Below are 20,428 nucleotides of genomic sequence, written 5' to 3' on the forward strand. Positions count from 1 at the left end.
GGACCCAAAGGGGGAAATATTACATCATGGCAGTGGTTGATATGCTCTCAAAAATGGCTCATTTCATATCATGTCATACCACACATGATGCCTCCAAAATTGCTGAATTATTCTTTAGAGAAGTGATGAGACTTCATGGCATTCCGAGAACCATTGTCTTAGATAGGGACACAAAATTTTTGAGTCACTTTTAGAGAAGTTTATCGGGTAAATTAGGGACAAAATTGATGTTCAATACCTCACATCACCCTCAAACCAATGGCCAAACCAAAGTGGTTAATAAGGTGTTGGGTAAAGTCCTAAGGAGTTTGGTGAGTAAGCATTTAAAGGATTGGGATTTGCAATTGGCACATGCTGAATTCACCTACAATAGGAGTTCTAGTTCTACTACAGGTCACACTCCATTTGAGGTGTTGTATGGAGTAAACCCACTTGTCCCTTTTGATCTCACTTCCCTACCCCTTGATTTTGAGCCAAGTGTGAATGCTAATGAAAAGTTGAAGCAAATGAAGACCATGAAACTGTGAGAACTCAAATTGAAAAATCAAATGAAAAGATCAAGAATAAGGCAAATAAGCATAGAAAGCCTAAGCTTTTCCAACCGAGGGATTTGGTATGGATTCACTTGAGAAATGAGAGGTTTCCAAGTAAGAGAAAGAGTAAATTAGCTCCTAGGGCAGATGGACCTTTTAAGGTTGTTGAAATGGTAAATGATAATGCTTATAAAGTGGAGTTGCCTAGCTAGTATTGCGAAGTCTCGACCACCTTCAATGTGGGGGATCTAAGCCCATACTTGGAGGATGATTTGGATTTGAGGGCAAATCCTTCCCTACTCGGGGAGCATGACAAGTCCTAAAACACTTGTAAACAGGAGTGGACAAGGAATTGCAAGTTCCAAAACACTTGCCAATTCGGTTGGATTGAAGAATTTCACTGCAAGACCTAAAACACTTGGATTGTAGAATGTGGAATGCAATGGAGAAAATTCGGCCCAAGCAAGTTCCAAGGAAGGAGAGAGTCTAAACATTTCGGCTCAAACCATTCCAAAGCCCAAGCTCAAGAAGTGAAGCTCAAGCCTCCCAAGGAAGAATCCCAAGTGTTGAAGTTGTCCAATCCGGCCCAAGTCTCATTCCAAAGGGGAAGATCCACATGAACTCTTGTTGGATCCATTTGCAAGATTCTCAAGGCCCAAACTCTTACATCTTTATTAGTAGACTTGATTAGGATCATTGATCAAGTTTTGATCTATTAAAGTGAGCTTATTTCAACTAATGGGGTGGTTAAAGACATAGATCCTAGAATTAGGGAATCATGTCTCTTTTGCATTAAATAGGCATGGCCAAACTTTATGAGTAATACTACACCAACAACTCTTTCTCACAAACTTTCTCTTACAACCCTGATATGGCAACTCGCAATTGGTCCGTGGGCAATTAATTAGTAGGACCCATGCAGTACCCATGTGGGATCTATTGTGAACTAACCAATTGCGAACTGCCACATCAAGGTTGTGAGAGAAAGTTTGTGAAAGAGGGCTGTTGGTGTAGTATTATTAAAACTTTATTCTTCCTCTTCTTCACCATCTCCTTTGTGTTCTTACTTTCCAATCATGGCTCATTCTCTCTCCTCCCTTTTCTCCTACACTCCTCACCCTTTATCCTCCCCAAAACAAAAACCCAATTTATATTCCCTCCCTCCACATTCCCGCTCTTTTATCACAGCCCAAAACAATCAAAATCTCACCTCCAAGCCCCCCCAATTCAGAGAAAAAATCGTTTGCCATTGCCACCGGTGAACTCTTCCTGGGGCTAGCCTCCATGTTGCTAAAAACAAGCAATAAGGGGTTCTCTAAAAAATTTAAAAGGTTCCCAATTGTGGAGACGAGCAAAAGGGTGAGATTGAGCCAGAGGTTATTTGGAAGCAAAGAGTGAAGGATGTTGAGGTTGAGAAAGAGAAAAGGATTGTTACGAGTCCTAGGTTTAGTTTCTCTGCGGTTGGACTTTTGTTCCCTTATCATCTTGGTGTTGCTCAGTTTCTCATTGAAAAGGGTTATATTAGGGTTTGTTTTTTGATGGGTCGAGTTCAATTTTTGCTCTTTATTTGTTTTTGTTGAGGGCATAATTGAAAATTGGTTGGAATTTTGGAGGAGAATTTGATTGAAACTGCCAACATTTGATGCATTGATCTCCATACGTCATAAAAAGTGTTGGCCTTTTTATAATTGCTTTATTTTACTGAGATTATTGCGTGTGGTTCTGAAGAATTTATAAATTAAGATACAATTGAAGGGGGGATGCATTCAGTTTTTGACTTTAATTTCCTCTGTTTTTATGTTAGGGTCTAATTGAAAATTGCTTGGAGTTTAGGGGGAAAATTTGATTCAAACTACCTACATTTGATGCATTGTTCTCAATGCTTCTGATGCATTTTAATTTCCTTGTGTTCCTGACATTGAGGCATGTGATTCTGAACCATTTATAAATTAAGATATAGTTGAATGGTTGCATTCACTTTTTGAATTCAATTTCCTTAGTTATTCACATTTTGAAATACTTATGGGTTTATGGTTTGATTTGAAGTAGGAATTCTTATTTGTACGAATGTTCATCTGAAGTCATTTGAATCAATCTTTGATAATAGAAGGATTAAGTTAAAGTTTGTACTTTTTGTGAGAAGTTTGATGAATTTTATGATTAATTTTGTGGTTCAAATAATTGAAATAGATGGATTACCAGTAAACAGGTTAAATAATAGGCAAACATTTATATGCGGAATCCAAATAAAAAGAGTTTGCTCAAAAAATTTTATTTTTATTTTTTTTTGGCGTCCATGTTTTACATTGTGTGCCAGGTTCAACAGAAGAAAGAATCCGATGCAATAAATTGATATTGTTTCTGTAGGTTTATGATCATTGATGCTTTTTTTAAGACTTAAAGTTGCAGGATGCTTATCTTGTTCACTTATGAAATTGAGCTACTTCTGATCTTCTACTGTACTACCTACTGTTATTAGGAACTACTTTATTCAGTATCTATAATACTTAAAACTTAGGGCATGGTTAAAATTCCTTTTGATTTATTCTCCCACCTCAAACAAAGAATTTCTAGGTTTGGTGTAATGTTCACCTTAAGGCTAAAAAGTTATGTGCTTTTATTTGTTTATGTGATTGCCTATTGAAAACTTTTTCTTTATTTCTTGTTTCATTCCTAAGGTTGCTTTGGATTGCCAAATTATAAGGAATTTAATTGGGTTGTGCAAGAAGTCAACCGCATCACGTAAATGACAATTACACATCTTTTGATGACTTGCTGGATATCTTCCTTGTTGTTCCTTTGGTTTTTGCATATAGAATTCAAGTTTAACATTGTTAGTATATTGTTCATCTTTTACCGTGGGAATCACCCTATTTTATCTTTCTCCCTAATATGTCTGTTTGTAACTAAAATTTTTGTTTTCTTCATAGGAAACCACACCATTGGCTAGATCCTCAGTTGGTGCCATAGGTTGTGCTGTTATAGCCTCAGAAGCTAGTATGCAAGAAGCCCTAAATGCTATAAAAACCCTAGCTGAAGATTGCAGGGCTAGAGGAACTACATTTAGGCTTGGGGTATGCTTAAAATATTTTGTTGTAATCTATTTTTGAGGAGTACTGGTATATTTTCAATGATATATACATGTGTATATTAACAAATTATATTAACTCATTGCCTGCAGGACCATCTATTGCGAGTTTTTCTTTACTGTATAACAAATTAGTTAATTATTGTGAAATGTTCATTTTTATGGAGTTTAATGAAGTATATTCAGTTTTTACACAGCATTATCGTTAGTTTTTGTTAAGTAGTCTATTATTCTGTGTTGAGCCTATATATATAAGAATTATGATTAGTTTGTGAAACCTAATTCAGAATTTAGGATATGAACTCATCAGTAACTTGTTGGATTTGCTAAGATGATATTCACAAAGGTTTCTGTTTATATTTCAATCATTGGGGGATTTAATGAATTAAGCAAAAAAGTTTGCATAAAAGAGGCCATAAACTGTCATTATGGTAGTCTGATTTAGAATTAAGTGGCAGCTTTTATTATTGGCAGTTAGCAAGGTGATGTCTTAAGAATAGGATTGGTCTAAGGTTATTTTAGTTTTTGTTTTAATCATCTTAAGGATTGATTTGTCTAAACAAATTTTGGAGGCATTTTTTTTTTTTTTTTCGGCTTTTTCAGTTGTTTTTTATGTTTATTTCCATTTTGATAAGGAATAGGATTCTTTTTGACAAGCACTCATGTTGTTTTTGTAGTTAGTCATTGATGAATAATTGAAAACGTATATTTTCTTGAATATTTGCTTAAGTTCTGAATTTCTTCCCTTTCATTCATTGTTCTCTATTTATGTTCCTGTTTAGTTCTCTATTTATCTTTTATCTATATAATCTCTATCTTATTCTTCTTCTAATCTCTATATTATCTTATTCTTCTTTCATAAATATCATTGTATTTATCAATATGTTGTTAAATCGAAAATTTGGGAGCAAGTTAAAAAAAAGTTCTCCATTTCTTTTATCCACAGGCTGTTCTCCGAGATGTTCTCAACAATTTTCTCCCTGATGACGCTCATACTAGATCCAATGGAACGGTTCGTGGTACTAGTAATTTTAATTTATCATTAATATTTCTGTAACCATTCTGTCTAATAAAAATTGTTCAAAGAAGTGATATTTTGCTTGAAACAATATTTTGGATTATGCTGGAGCTGTGATCTAGCGGCAAAAGAAAAGAGTTTGAAGTTTGGAAGCTGGTCTAGAGCAGTTCACGTAGTTGGTCTATAGGCATGCTGAAGTGATATATTTTGGTGAATTCAACATGTATTTGGTTGACAACTTTGTATCAATTTAATGTGATGTAATCAGAGTTGCTAAGAATGTATGGTTAGGAAGTTATTTTGGACTAAAATATGTTTAATGGTTAGGTGCAATAGTGTCTGTACATGTATAAAAACTCTGTTGTAACTTTCAGTTTAATCTAATGAATTATAACAAGTCTTTCCTCTCTTTTGTTCTTCTTCTTTTCTCTCTTGTATAACCACATTACATGCTCAAATAACCAACAACTGGTATCAGAGCAATACTTTGATCTTAAGGGGCCTGTAAAAAACCTTTAGCTTGGCATACTCTCTGTTAGTCCTTACCTCACCAAAAACAAGGCTTCATGGCAGCAAGTTCAGCCTCACTCTTGCCTCCAACCTTCAGTGGGGAACAGTACCACATGTGGGCTATTAAGATGAAGGCTTACTTGAGAGGTCAGAGTTTATTGCAATATGTAGAAGAAGAGAAGTAACCACCACAGTTGGGACCAAACCCAACCCTAAACCAGATAAAACTCCATGAAGAGGAGACTGCAAAAGCTCCAAGAGCCCTGTCCCATTTACATGCTGTAGTCACCGATCAAGTCTTCACAAGGATAATGGCTTATGAGACAGTAAAGGAAGCTTGGGACAAGCTTAAGGAAGAATTTGGAGGAAGTACCCAAACCAGAAACATGCAAGTCTTAAACCTAAGGAGAGAGTTTGAGACATTGAAAATGCAAGATACTGAAGTGGTTAAGGAGTATGTAGATAGATTAATGAATGTGGTTAATAAGATAAGTTGCTAGGGGAAGAGATAACTGATAAAAGAATTGTTGAAAAGGTGTTGGTAAGCCTACCTGAGAGGTTTGAATAAAAAATCTCTTCTTTGGAGGATTCCAAATACTTGTATCAAACCACCTTAACCGAACTTGTCCATGCTCTTCAAGCTCAAGAGCAAAGAAGAAAACTGAGGCAAAAGGACAGTGGTGAAGCTGCATTGATTGTTCAGCAAAAAAGCAAGCCAACTTAGGGAGGAAACAAGAAGTTTATAGGAGATAAGAGAGGAAAGGAGAGAGTAAGCAATCAGTGGAACAAACCAGCAGGTTTCAGGAGTTTTGCACCATGTTCCCACTGCAAAAAGAAGAACCATGCTGAGTACAAGTGCTGGTTTAGACCAAATGTTCAATGTAGGGCATGCAAGCAGCTAGGCCACTTTGAAAAGGTCTACAAAAACAAACCACAGTAGCCTACACAACAAGCACAGATTGCTAAAGATAAATAGCAGAATTCAGAATCTGAGTAGCTATTTGTGGCATCCTGCTATGCTGTTCAGTTCAATGCTGGAACTTGGTTGATTGATAGTGGATGTACAAACCACATGACACCTAATCTGGAGAATTTTGTGAAGCTGGATCAAGCATACCAGTCCAGTGTAAAGGTCGGAAATGGTGAACTTGTGAAGGTTAAAGGCAAGGAAGATGTGGCTGTGCAGACCATGACAGGTACAAAGATTATTTAAAATGTGTTATTTGTTCCTAAAATCAACCAAAACTTGCTTAGTGTAGGACAAATTCTTGAAAGAAATTACATCGTACACTTTGAAAACAAAACCTGCACTATATTAGATAATAAGGGAAATGTGATGATGCATGTTAGAATGGTTGGGAAGAGCTTCCCGGTTGAACTCAAAAAATCAGAATTTCATGCTATGACAGTAAATTCAGATGATACAGACCTATGGCATAAAAGATATGGTCATTACCATTATGTTGGACTTAGGCAAATAAACTTCAAGGGATGGTACACACATTACCCGAAATGGAAGAGAAAGAAGGCTTATGTAGATGTATGCCAAATAGGGAAGCTTAGCAGACCAGCCTTTCCAACAAACCAGGCCTGGAGAGCTACTGGAAAGCTCCAATTGGTGCACACTGATGTGTGTGGACCAATGCAAACCCCATCCTTGAATGGATCCAGATTTTTCACCTTGTTTATTGATGATTATTCAAGAATGACTTGGGTGTACTTCCTAACGCAAAAAGGAGAAGTTGATGTTGTGTTTAGGAGGTTCAAAGAAGTTGAAAACCAAGCTGGAGTAAAGATCAAGGCTGTGAGAAGTGATAATGGGGGTGAATACACATCAAGTGAGTTTGAATCAACATGCAGAGAGGCTAAAATATGGCATCAGTTTAGCTGTCCCTACACTCCTCAACAAAATGGAGTGAGTAAGAGGAAAAATAGGACAGTGATGTAGATGTCTAGGTACTTGTTGACTGAAAAAAGGTTGTCGAAGGAATTATGGGCAGAATCTATCAATACTAGTGTGCATTTGCTGAATAGGCTTCCAACCAAGGCTTTAAAGGATCAAACTCCATTTGAAGCATGGTATGGAGTTAAGCCTTAAGTGGAACATAGAGTCTTTGGGAGTATATGTTATGTGCTCATACCAGCCATCAAAAGATCAAAGCTTGATGACAAAGCAAGGGCTGGAATTCTGGTAGGTTATAGCCTCTAATCCAAGGCTTACAGGGTATTCATTCCAGAGTCAAGAAAGGTAGTTGTTTCAAGGGATGTAAAGGTTGATGAGAGGTCAGTGTGGAATTGGGAAGAGAAGAAAATTCAAGCTGATTCATGACCACAACAAAGAGAGCAAGTTGCTGACCAAGTTGATGGGGTAGATTCTGAAACAGAAGAAGAAGTTTCAGTCAGAGGAACCAGACCTCTTACTGAGATTTATGGGAGATGCAATGTTGCAATGCTTGAACCAGTATCTTATCATGAAGCAACTAAGTCAAAGGAATAGAGGCTTGCTATATAGGAGGAGTTATCCATTTTAGAAAAGAATGGAACATGGGAACTTGTGGACAGGCCTGCCGGGAGGAAAATGATGTAGGTAAAGTGGATCTTCAAGAAAAAATTGAACCCTAATGGTTCAGTTTTGAAGCACAAAGCTAGGTTAGTGGTGAAAGGGTTTGCACAACAACATGGTGTGGACTTTCAAGACACATTTGCCCCGGTTGCAAGACATGATACAATCAAGTTAGTCCTTGCTTTGGTAGCTCAATTCAAGTGGAAAGTGTGTCAAATGGATGTCAAGTCAACTTTCTTGAATGGTTGGCTAGATGAGGAGATCTTTGTTGAACAACCTGCGGGACATGAAGTCAAGGGTAAAGAGGACCAAGTGTACCTACCGAGGAAGGCCTTGTATGGCCTAAAACAAGCTCCAAGAGCTTGGTACAGCAGAATCAATGACTACCTAGTCAGCCTAGGTTATGCAAGGAGCCCAAATGAGCATACTTTGTATGTGAAGAAAGCCAATGAAGATGTGATCATGGTTTCCTTGTATGTAGATGATTTGTTGGTGACAGGAAACAATGCTATTCAAGTTAAAGAGTTCAAGAAAGCAATGCACAAAGAGTTTGAGATGACTGATTTGGGAGAAATGACTTATTTCCTTGGAATGGAAATCCAGCAATCTTAAGATGGCATTTTCATTTGTCAAAGGAGATATGCTAATGAGATGCTTAAGAAGTTTGGAATGGATGAATGCAAGTTGGTTGCCACACCTTTGGTGCAAAATCAAAGGCTGTGCAAAGATGATGGGGCAACCCCGTTGGATGAGACAGATTATAGAAGAATGATTGGGAGCTTGTTATATTTAACAACAACAAGACCTGATCTCATGTTTGCCATTAGTCTCCTATCAAGATTTATGAGTAAACCAAGTGAGGAGCATCTTAAAGTAGCCAAGAGGGTGCTTAGATTCATTAGAGGAACTGCAGATCATGGAATCTGGTTCAGGGAATCTGAAAATTTCAGATTGATAGGCTATGCAGACCGTGATTGGGGAAGCTCCTGTGATGACATGCGAAGCACATCAGGTTATGTTTTCCTACTGAATTATGGTGTTTTTTGTTGGTCTTCCAAGAAGCAAGAAATAGTGGCTCAATCCACTGCAGAGGCTGAATACATATCAACTGCTACTGCAGTAAATCAAGCCATATGGTTGAGAAATTTGCTGGCTGATATGGAGGTAAAACAGTGTGAGCCTACTGAAATTTTTTGTGATAATCAATCGGCTATTGCTATTGCAAAGAATCCAGTCATGCATGGTTGAACCAAGCACATAAAAATCAAGTTTCATGTAGTGGGGGAGGCTGAGCAATCTAGAGAAATCAGATTGACACACTACTGGGGGGAAGTGCAATTGGCTAACATATTTACTAAGTCCTTATGTAAGTCCAAGTTTGAAGACTTAAAGCTTAAACTTGGTGTCTCAAGCAAAAATATGAAGGAGTAGTGTTCAAAGAAGTGATATTTTGCTGCTTGAAACAATATTTTGGATTATGCTGGAGCTGTGATCTGGCAGCAAAAGAAAAGAGTTTGAAGTTTAGAAGCTGGTCTGGAGCAACTCACGTAGCTGGTGTATAAGCATGCTAAAGTGAGATATTTTGGTGAATTCAGCATCTATTTGGTTGACAACTTTGTATCAATTTAATGTGATGTAATCAGAGTGGCTAAGAATGTATTGTTAGGAAGTTATTTTGGACTAAAATATGTTTAATGGTTAGGTGAAATAGTGTCTGTACATGTATAAAAACTCTACTGTAACTTTCAGTTTAATCTAATGAATTATAACAAGTCTTTCCTCTCTCTTGTTCTTCTTCTTTTCTCTCCCGTATAACCACATTACTTGCTCAAATAACCAACAAAAACAACAATTCCCATAATAATTGCTTAATTGAGGGTTAGTTATATCCAAGTATTTGCAGCTAAAAGAATCTTATGTGCCATAATCTTGTGTTCACTTTCTGTTAGCGTTGTTTGCACTTATATAGGGAAGCTAAACTTGCAATTACTCTTGCTTTTAGCGATGGATATTTGATTAACTTCTATCAGCAATGACTTATATTGCAACTATTATGACAGTTGTTGTAATGCAGATTCTCTGAAGGCCTAAGGGTTTACTGGTGGATTAGTTTGATTCCAAGGAAGATCTCATAAATGTAGTTTTTACATCATCGTTTATTCTAGGGTAAAGTTCATATATATATGGTTTTGCTTCCTAAGAGTTTTAATGAAGTTAAACTTATAGTGTGAACTAGTGCAGATATCTTTTTACCAAGACCAACAACTATGTTTCAGAATCGAGTTTGCATTGCTGGTGGTTTGACCTTGTTTATGCCACCAACATTTGCAACTAAAACGATATTTCTTCATGATAATTAATTTTTTATGTTCATAATTTCTCAGATAAATATGCACTGTTTTATTATAAAACCTGAAGTTGGATGCTCGAAGAAGCCTTATTAGTTATCTTGTTCTACCCGTCTGTCCGTGTCATAGTTTGAGAATTCTTAGATCAGATGGCATTTGTTATAGTAAAACCTTTATGCATTCAAAATCATTATTGGTATGACTGCCATTTAAAACTCCTCTTATCCAAGAAAAAAGAAAAAAAAGCATTATGAATGTTAGAACTCTGCCCATTGGGTCTCCCATAAAAATTATTTATTTTTCAATGACTAAACAATGTTCTTCCAAATGCAATTAAAACTTTGTTGACAGAAAAGATGAAAAACCTATATCTGAGGGTGGTATGATTCTTCACTTGTTCTTTGCAGGTCCGTGTTTGTGCTTTCCCAGCTAGTAGACTAGGGCTTGAAGAGATTGGGATTAGCCCAGATGGCAATCTTGAAAATAGAGCTAGCCCTAGAGAGGTATTATTTATGTTGAAGATAGGATGCAATGTCGGGACTTACTTCCGATCTGCTACGCTTCTTTGATTCCAAATTCACATGGCAGGTCAGACATGAACCTTTTTACACATTACCATTTACTATTGCTCGATTCAATGAATAGAATTGTACATACTGATATATGCAGTATTGTTGGTTCTTGGAAGAGAAGTCCAAAAATAAAAGGATGAATATTTGCAATGAAGGAGACGGCAAAAAAGGCACTTCTTAGTCTATGTATTTCATTCATAAAATAGAGTCATTTATACAGACTTTTTAACACTGTATTACCTACTGCAATATAATAAACTTATTACAAATCAACTTTAGCAGCAAACATGCACCTAACCAAGTCTAAGTCTCAACTAAACAAGACACAAAATCTGCATTTAAATGGCTAAATATCTGCTCCACAACCACTGCAAACTTAACAAAATAAGCATGAGTTGTAACTTTGGCTCCAAAACATATTTGAATATTCATCCGAAAGGTTGTCCCATTTCCAGCAGATTATCACCTACATCATCACTCCTCCTTGATAAGCTTGCTGGAAACACCAAGCCTAAGTCTCAAACTCTCAAACTTGGTTTTAGGTAGACCCTTGGTCATGATATCAACAAGTTGATCTTCATGTTAGGAAACGACCCGGTTGCGCAGCGGAAACAAAAAAAATTACAACCATGGATCGTTCCTTAGAGCCCAAAATCAGGGCATAGAAAATTACAGTTTATATTTTATAAGAATCTGCAGAAAAATAAATCCAAAGGTTTAGATTCATACCCACGTTGGAGGCTCCACCAATATTGTCTCTGAACGTGTTTGCTACCGATCCAAGTATAGGATCGAACCAAGAAGTCCACACAAAGACAACCACCAAGAACCAAGGAGGGATTTGCTAGATCCTCCTTGGCCTTAAGAAATCAAGAAGAAAAGGAGTATTTGATTTTTCAATCAAAAGGGTGAAAGTGGCGTGGGAGTGAGTGTATGGGCTGTTGTGTTTTTCTTTTTGTTTTTCAAAAAGGCAAAAATGAATTTTTTCTAAAACACACAAACACTATTCTTTTTATAGGCAAACCAAGTTGCCCTATTCCCACATGGAATGGGCTTGGGCTCCAACCCAAACACCCCATGTTGCCAAACACTCCCAAATTAGATATTTTATTTATTTCATCATTATTTCAATTAAAAATCAATTAATATATATTTAATATATATATTAACATTTAACAATAATGATAATTTATTTAAATATGTGCGAACACACATTTAACCGTAATTTCACTTATTTAATTTTTTAACAAATTAAATAAAAGGCTACGACCTCAGCAAATTTAATTGCACTGTGAAATTACCAAAATACCCTTTCGCCTAAAAAGACGAAAACGCCCTTCTTTCTTCTTGGCTCTTAAATTATCTTCTATGTGTGTGACCCATAGGCTCCTCATCATACCGGTAGTGTATAGTATCGCGATTAACACCAATTAATCGTCTCACTAATACACAGACCAAGATTGGCCCCTAGCAAGGCATCATGGCCACCCGATAGATTCGGATTCAGCAAAGTAGCTACCTGTCAACGATATGGTTACCGTACAATTCGATCCTTTCATCATACGTTATCTCGACGAGACGAAGGCATAGAAATAGTGTCAACCTTCGGTTACTCTCGATATTATATATTCAGTTTCTGGACCAATGACCCGTATTATAATCTGGATAGAGCAACAACTCAATCCCACTGTGGCCACAGTTTTAGTGTCATTGCCATATACTGAATTGCGCCGTGAGATAACTTCTCCCGTACCCGGGAGTGATGAATCCTTTGTCAATCCACCATAGTCTTGATACACTCCTTGATATAGCCAATCACCACCGTACTGACAGCTCTGAATAGAACTGCGTTAGGCTAGTGTCAAACTGTACCAATCGGTGCACAAGGCGCTCCGGTGATCTCAAGTCTAAGGATCACATGCACCACCATTCGTTAGAGGATTTGTTCCATAGACACTGGGGTTACCATCCATATGGAATCCTCTGGTGGGTCAGTCCAGTGAACTTGCTGCGGTATATCCGCCTACAACAAGCACCCATGTGTTGCACCAGGTTGTCACCAAACAACCTTGACAAGTGAGATCAGTCACTGCCTTTCGACAGGGTCGTTCAACACTATGATAGCCTTACCGTATTATCTGTGCCCTTACTTCAGAATAATACTGGGGCTACGGACGTTTCTAGAATGGCCACCATATGTGCTCATAGGGTTCTCACTATCAAGATTTGAAACACTTGATACCCTCGTCACGGTTCTACCATTCTAAGGACATATATCAATACATATTGCAATAATAATGATTTACGCGATATAGAATATAATGCCTTTTATTATTGATTAATGAACATTATTACAAAGAGTCAATTCTACAATAATTGATTGGCTCTAGGGCATCTACTCTAACACTTCACCCCTGCAATGGGTTTATTTTACTTCAGCATTGCTTTCAACTTCCCTCACAGCATGAAACTTGATCTTGATGTGCTTTGTCCTGCCGTGTAGGATTGGATTCTTAGCCACGGCCACTGCTGATTGGTTGTCACAGAAAATTACAGTAGGTTCTTCTTGAACCTGCCTCAAGTCCAGCATAATTTTCCTTAACCAAATAGCTTGGTTAACTGCGGCAGCAGCAGAAATATATTCTGCTTCTGCCGTGGACTGTGCTGTGGTGTCTTGCTTCTTGGAATGCCAGCATACGACCCCTGAGTTCAAGAAGAACACATAACTTGATGTACTCCTCATGTCATCAATGCATCCAGCCCAATCACTGTCAGAGTAGTCAACAATTTGAAACTTTTTTGCTTTCTTGAACCATATTCCAGGCTCAGCACTCCCTTCAACATACCTCAGTACTCTCTTGGCTGCTTTAAGAAGAATCTCACTAGGATTGGACATGAACCTAGAAAGAACACTAGCAGCAAACATTAAATCTGGTCTGGTGGCAGTCAAGTACAGAAGGCAGCCTATAATGCTTCTGTACATTATTTCATCAACTTTCTCAGCCCTATCATCCTTACTCAATTTTAAATTCACAGCCAACGGAGTGTCCACTCGTTTGCATTTGTCCATGTTATACTTATGCAAAATTTGAGTTGCATACCTCTTTTGATTGACAAATATCCCATGGTGACTTTGGTGGATTTCCATCCCAAGAAAGTAAGACATCTCCCCTAGATCAGTCATCTCAAATTCCTTATGCATGGCTGATTTGAAATCATTAAGTTGATTTGAACTGCTCCCCATGATGAGTAGGTCATCAACATAAAGTGAAATTATGGTACACTCATTCAGCCTCCTAACATATAATGTGTGCTCATTAGCACTCCGTGCATAACCCAAACTCATCAAATACTCATTGATTCTGCCGTACCAGGCTATTGGAGCCTGTTTCAAGCCATATAAGGCCTTTCTCAGCAAATACACCTTATGCTCCTGCCTAGCCACTTCATATCCCTCCGGTTGCTCCACAAAAATTTCCTCATTGAGCCAACCATTTAGGAATGCTGACTTCACATCTAATTGGTAGATTCTCCACTCAAATTGGGCAGCCAATGCAAGAAGAATCCTTATAGTATCATGTCTAGCCACCGGTACAAAGGTATCCGAAAAATCCACACCATATTGTTGAGCCCTTAACAACTAGTCTTGCTTTATGTTTATACACTGAACCATCAGGCCTTAGCTTCCTTTTAAAAATCCATTTTACTTGGATCACTTTCCTGGTAGTTGGTCTGTCAACTATGTAACAACTGCTGAAAAATAATACAATGCATGCATAATATCAATAGAAAATGGGGCCCAAAAACTTTCTTTTCATTATAAGTCATATGTCTTTTATATACAAAGAGTATTGTTTACTAAAAGTCATTTTTAAAAGACAAAACAGGGGAAACAGTGTAGCTATTGCTCCTCGCTTGCCGATCTTCATGTTAGGAAACGACCCGGTTGCGCAGCGGAAACAAAAAATTACAACCATGGATCGTTCCTTAGAGCCCAAAATCAGGGCATAGAAAATTACAGTTTATATTTTATAAGAATCTGCAGAAAAATAAATCCAAAGGTTTAGATTCATACCCACGTTGAGGCTCCACCATATTGTCTCTGAACGTGTTTGCTACCGATCCAAGTATAGATCGAACCAGAAGTCCACACAAGACAACCACCAGAACCAAGGAGGGATTTGCTAGATCCTCCTTGGCCTTAAGAAATCAAGAAGAAAAGGAGTATTTGATTTTTCAATCAAAAGGGTGAAAGTGGCGTGGGAGTGAGTGTAAAAAGGGGCTGCTGTGTGTGTTTGTTTTCAAAAGGCAAAATGAATTAATTAATAAAACACACAAACACTATTCTTTTTATAGGCAAACCAAGTTGCCCTATTCCCACATGGAATGGCTTGGGCTCCAACCCAAACACCCCATGTTGCCAAACACTCCCAAATTAGATATTTATTTATTTCATCATTATTTCAATTAAAAAATCAATTAATATATATTTATATAATATTAACATTTAACAATAATGATAATTTATTTGAATATGTGCGAACACACTAACCGTAATTTCACTTATTTAATTTTTAACAAATTAAATAAAAGGCACGACCTCAGCAAATTTAATTGCACTGTGAAATTACCAAATACCTTTCACCCAAAAAGACGGAAACGCCCTTCTTTCTTCTTGGCTCTTAATTATCTTCTATGTGTGTGACCCATAGGCTCCTCATCATACCGGTAGTGTTGTATAGCGATTAACACAAAGGTTGTCCCATTTCCAGCAGATTATCACCTACATCATCACTCCTCCTTGATAAGCTTGCTAGAAACACCAAGTCTAAGTCTCAAACTCTCAAACTTGGTTTTAGGTAGTCCCTTGGTCATGATATCAGCAAGTTGATCTTCACCCCTGTAATGGATTAGTTTTACTTCAGCATTGCTTTCGGCTTCCCTCACACACGAAACTTGATCTTGATGTGCTTTGTCCTGCCGTGTAGGATTGGATTCTTAGCCATGGCCACTGCTGATTGGTTGTCACAGAAAATTACAGTAGGTTCTTCTTGAACTTGCCTCAAGTCCAGCATAATTTTCCTTAACCAAATAGCTTGGTTAACTGCGTCAGCAGCAGAAATATATTCTTCTTCTGTTGTGGATTGTGTTATGGTGTCTTGCTTCTTGGAATGCCAGCATACGACCCCTGAGTTCAAGAAGAACACATAACCTGATGTACTTCTCATGTCATCAATGCAACCAGCCCAATCACTGTCAGAGTAGCCAACAAGCTGCAATTTTTTGGCCTTCTTGAACCATATTCCAAGCTCAACACTTCCTTTAACATACCTCAGCACTCTCTTGGCTTCTTTAAGATGAATCTCACTAGGATTGGACATGAACCTAGAAAGAACACTAGCAGCAAACATTAAATCTGGTCTGATGGCAGTCAAGTACAGAAGGCAGCCTATGATGCTTCTGTACATTGTTTCATCAACTTTCTCAGCCCCATCATCCTTACTCAATTTTAAATTCACAGCCAATGGAGTGTCCACTGGTTTGCATTTGTCCATGTTGTACTTATGCAGAATTTGAGTTGCATACCTCTTTTGATTAACAAATATCCCATGATGACTTTGGTGGATTTCCATCCCAAGAAAGTAGGACATCTCCCCTAGATCAGTCATCTCAAATTCCTTATGCATGGCTGATTTGAAATCATTAAGGTGACTTAGGCTGCTTCCCATGATCAGTAGGTCATCAACATAAAGAGAAATTATGGTACACTCATTTTCCAGCCTCCTAACATATAATGTGTGCTCATTAGCACTCCTTGCATAACCCAAACTCATCAAATACTCATTGATTCTGCTGTACCAGGCTCTTGGAGCCTGTTTCAGGCCATATAAGGCCTTTCTCAGCAAATACACCTTATGCTCCTACCCTTCCACTTCATATCCCTCCGGTTGCTCCACAAAAATTTCCTCATTGAGCCAACCATTTAGGAATGCTGACTTGACATCTAGTTGGTAGATTCTCCACTCAAATTGGGCAGCCAATGCAAGAAGAATCCTTATAGTATCATGTCTAGCTACCGGTGCAAAGGTATTCGAAAAATCCACACCATATTGTTGAGCAAAACCCTTAACAACTAGTCTTGCTTTATGTTAGCTTCCTTTTAAAAATCCATTTTACTTGGATCACTCTCCTGGTTTTTGGTCTGTGAACTAACTCCCAAGTCCCATTCTTCTCAATCATGTTTATCTCCTCCTGCATTGCATTCCTCCAGACTTCGGATTTGGCAGCCTCCCTGAAGTTTGCAGGTTTAATCATGGCTGCATTACATCTCTCATAAACCTCAGTCAAGGACCTTGTTCCCCTGATTGGAAAATCATCATCCAAGTCCGCCTCTTCTGGAATGTCAAACCTGTCCATTGGAGCATCTACAATCTGCTATATTCTGTCCATTTCAGCTTCATTTTTCTTCCAGTTCCAGGTCCTTTTTTCATCCACCCTCACATATTGTGATGTGTATCTTCTTGGCTGTAGGATCATATACTCTATAGGCTTTGGACTGCTCACTGTATCCTATAAAAATTCCTGTCAAAGCCTTCTCATCAAGTTTGCTTCTTTTAGCTGCTGGAATGAGAGCATAACACACACTCCCAAAGATCTTCAGATTTCTAACTGAGGGTTTCATTCCATACCAAGCTTCATAGGATGTTTGATTTGTCAAGGCTTTAGTAGGGAGTCTATTAAGCAAATAGACCTCTGTATTTACAGCTTCTGCCCAAAATGATTTAGGCAGCCTCTTCTCAGCAACCATGCACCTTGCCATCTCTATTATAGTCCTATTCTTCCTCTCACTAACTCCATTTTGCTGTGGAGTATAGGGACAACTGAACTGGTGAATAATTCCAGCCTCTCTGCAGATTTTTTCAAATTCATTGGAAGCATACTCACTCCTATTATCACTTCTAACATTCTTTATGCTTAAACCTGATTGCTTTTCAACTTATACTTTAAACCTCTCAAACACCACTGCAATTTCACTCTTTAATTTCAAAAAGAACACCCAGCACATCTGGGAATAATCATCAATGAAGAGGATAAAATACTTGCTTCCATTTAAGGATGGTATTTGCATAGGTCCACACACATCCGTATGGACAAGTTGCAGCTTTTCACTAGCTCTCCAGGCCTTATTTACAGGGAAGGGAAGTCTGCTCATCTTGCCAAGTTGACAAGTAGAACAAATGGTTTTGTTTTCACCAATTTCGGGCAGATCACAGACCAATTCTTTGGTTTGAGTTTCCCTAAGGCTATGGTAGTTTAAGTGGCCTAATCTCTTATGCCATAAGTTAGTCTCATCTAAACTCACAACATGTGTTTCTATGTCAGGTTTGTTTAGCCTAATGGGAAAACTTTTTCCCATCATCCCAACCTTCATTAATTCATTCCCTTCATTGTCCAAGATTGTGCAAAACTGATCCTGGAAGTGCAGGGCATATTTCCTCTCCATCATTTGACCAACACTCAAGAGATTATGACTTAAACTAGGCACATACAAGACATTGGAAATGAGTTTGATACCTGATTTTGTTTGTACAGCAACATCTCCTCTCCCTTTCACAGCTACAAATTCCCTATTACCAACTTAACCTTGGAATGGTAAGACTTGTCCAAATTTACAAAGTCTTCCAAGTTTGCTGTCATGTGATTTGTGCAACCATGATCTATTAGCCAATCATCATTTTGAGCTTGAATAACACTGCATGAGGCCACAAACAACTGCTCTGGATCTGAGTTTGGCTGTTGATCCTCCACAATCTGAGCTTGCGGTGTTGACTGAGTTGGTTTGCTTTTGCATACCTTTTTAATGTGACCATATTGCTTGCATGATCTACACTGAACATTAGGCCTAAACCAGCACCTCTTTTCACTATGCCCTTTCTTCTTGCAGTGAGCACATGGTGGAAATTCTTTCCCTCCAGTCGGTTTATTCCACTGGTTTCCCATTCTCTCNTCCTCGGGATTCTCATTGAGGGATATTCAGAGGATACCTGACTGGAGGGGGGTTTTACAGTTTTTCAACCTGCAATTTGAACCTCTCAAACGCCACTGCAACTTCACTCTTTAATTTCAAAAAATACACCCAGCACAATCGGGAATAATCATCAATGAAGAGGATAAAATATTTGCTTCCATTTAGGGATGGTGTTTACATAGGTCCACACACATCCGTGTGGATAAGTTGCAGCCTCTCACTAGCTCTCCAGGCCTTGTTTACAGGGAAGGGTAATGTGCTCATCTTGCCAAGTTGACAAGTAGCACAAATGGTTTTGTTTTCAGCAATTTTGGGCAAGTCATTGACCAGCTCTTTGATTTGAGTTTCCTTAAGACTATGGTAATTTAAGTGGCCTAATCTCTTATGCCACAATTCAGTCTCATCTACCTCCACAACATATGCTTCTAATTATGGTTTGTTCAGCCTAATGGGAAAGCTTTTTCCCATCATCCTAACCTTCATCAATTCATTCCTTTCACTGTCCAGGATTGTGCAAAACTGATCCTGGAAGTGCAGGGCATACTTCCTCTCCATCATTTGTCTAACACTCAAAAGGTTATGACTTAAACTAGGCACATACAAGACATTGGGAATGAGTTTGATAACTGATTTTGTTTGCACGGCAATATCTCCTCTCCCTTTCACAGCCACAAATTCCCCATTTCCAACCTTAACCTTGGAATGGTAAGACTTGTCCAAATTCACAAAGTCTTCCAGGTTTGCTATCATATGATTTGTGCACCCACTGTTTATTAGCCAATCATCATTTTGAGCTTGAACAGCACTACATGAGGCCACGAACAATTGCTCTGGATCTGAGTTTGGCTGCTGGTCCTCGACAATTTGTGCTTGTTGTGTTGACTGAGATGGTTTGATTTTGCATACCTTTTCAATGTGACCATATTGCTTGCATGATCTACACTAAACATTAGGCCTAAACCAGCACCTCTTTTCACTATGCCCCTTCTCCTTGCAGTGAGCACATGGTGGAAATTCTTTCCCTCTAGTCGGTTTGTTCCACTGGTTTCCCATTCTTTCCTTTCCTTTCTTTTCTCCCGCAGGTCTCTTGCTTCCACCCTGGCCTAGTTTGCCTTTGAATTCAGCCACCATTGCACCCTCACTAGAGTGCTCTTGCCTCAACAATCTCTTTTGTTCTTGAGCTTGCAGGGCATACACCAAATCAGTGAGGGTGATTTGTGTCAAATCCTCAGAATCCTCAAGTGAGGATATCTTAGATTCAAACCTTTCGGGTAGGCTAACAAGAACCTTTTCAACTATCCTTTTATCTGTCATCTCCTCTCCCATTAATCTGATTTTGTTTACCACATTCATCAACCTATCCACATACTCTTTTACGGTTTCAGACTCCTGCATTTTCAGCATCTCAATCTCCCTCCTCAAGTTTAGCACCTGCATACCCTTTGTTGTATCACTACCACCAAACTCTTCTTTGAGTTTATCCCATGCTTCCTTGGCTGACTCATATGCCATGATTCTAGTGAACACTTGCTCAGTCACTACTGCATGGATATGGGACAAGGCTCTTGGTGATTTGGTGGCTTCTTCATCGTGTAATCTAATCTGGTTCAAGGTGGGGTTTGACCCTAGTACAGGTGGTTGTCTATCCTCTTCAACATACTGCCATAATCCTTGTCCTCTCAAGAACGTTTTCATTTTGATAGCCCAAATGTGATATTGCTCCCCATTGAAGGTTGGAGGAGATAGAGAGGTTGAGGGTTGTGCCAT

The 20,428-nt window shown here is 38.4% G+C and overlaps 1 protein-coding gene and 1 pseudogene across 1 annotated transcript; one reads left to right on the plus strand and one right to left on the minus strand.

Moving 5' to 3' along the window:
• The first annotated feature begins 632 nt into the window (after nucleotides 1-632).
• LOC116117369 lies at nucleotides 633-10,705 on the plus strand (annotated as a pseudogene).
• An 8,385-nt stretch (nucleotides 10,706-19,090) lies between these two features.
• Nucleotides 19,091-20,428, minus strand: LOC116117370. The gene is made up of 2 exons (XM_031403409.1): nucleotides 19,629-20,428; nucleotides 19,091-19,427 (listed from the first exon to the last, which is right to left on the minus strand). Exons 1-2 carry the CDS (start codon nucleotides 20,426-20,428, stop codon nucleotides 19,091-19,093), a joined length of 1,137 nt encoding a protein of 378 aa, XP_031259269.1.

This window comes from Pistacia vera, unplaced genomic scaffold, assembly GCF_008641045.1.
Source record: "Pistacia vera cultivar Batoury unplaced genomic scaffold, PisVer_v2 Contig805, whole genome shotgun sequence".
Lineage (NCBI taxonomy): Eukaryota > Viridiplantae > Streptophyta > Magnoliopsida > Sapindales > Anacardiaceae > Pistacia > Pistacia vera.

Coding starts and splice junctions, on each gene's coding strand:
- LOC116117370 (XM_031403409.1), bottom strand. CDS start 20,428: ATGGCACAACCCTCAACCTCTCTATCTCCTCCAACCTTCAATGGGGAG. Junction 19,428..19,628: donor AAGGGGCATAGTGAAAAGAG/GTGCTGGTTTAG, acceptor GCTAATAAACAG/TGGGTGCACAAATCATATGA.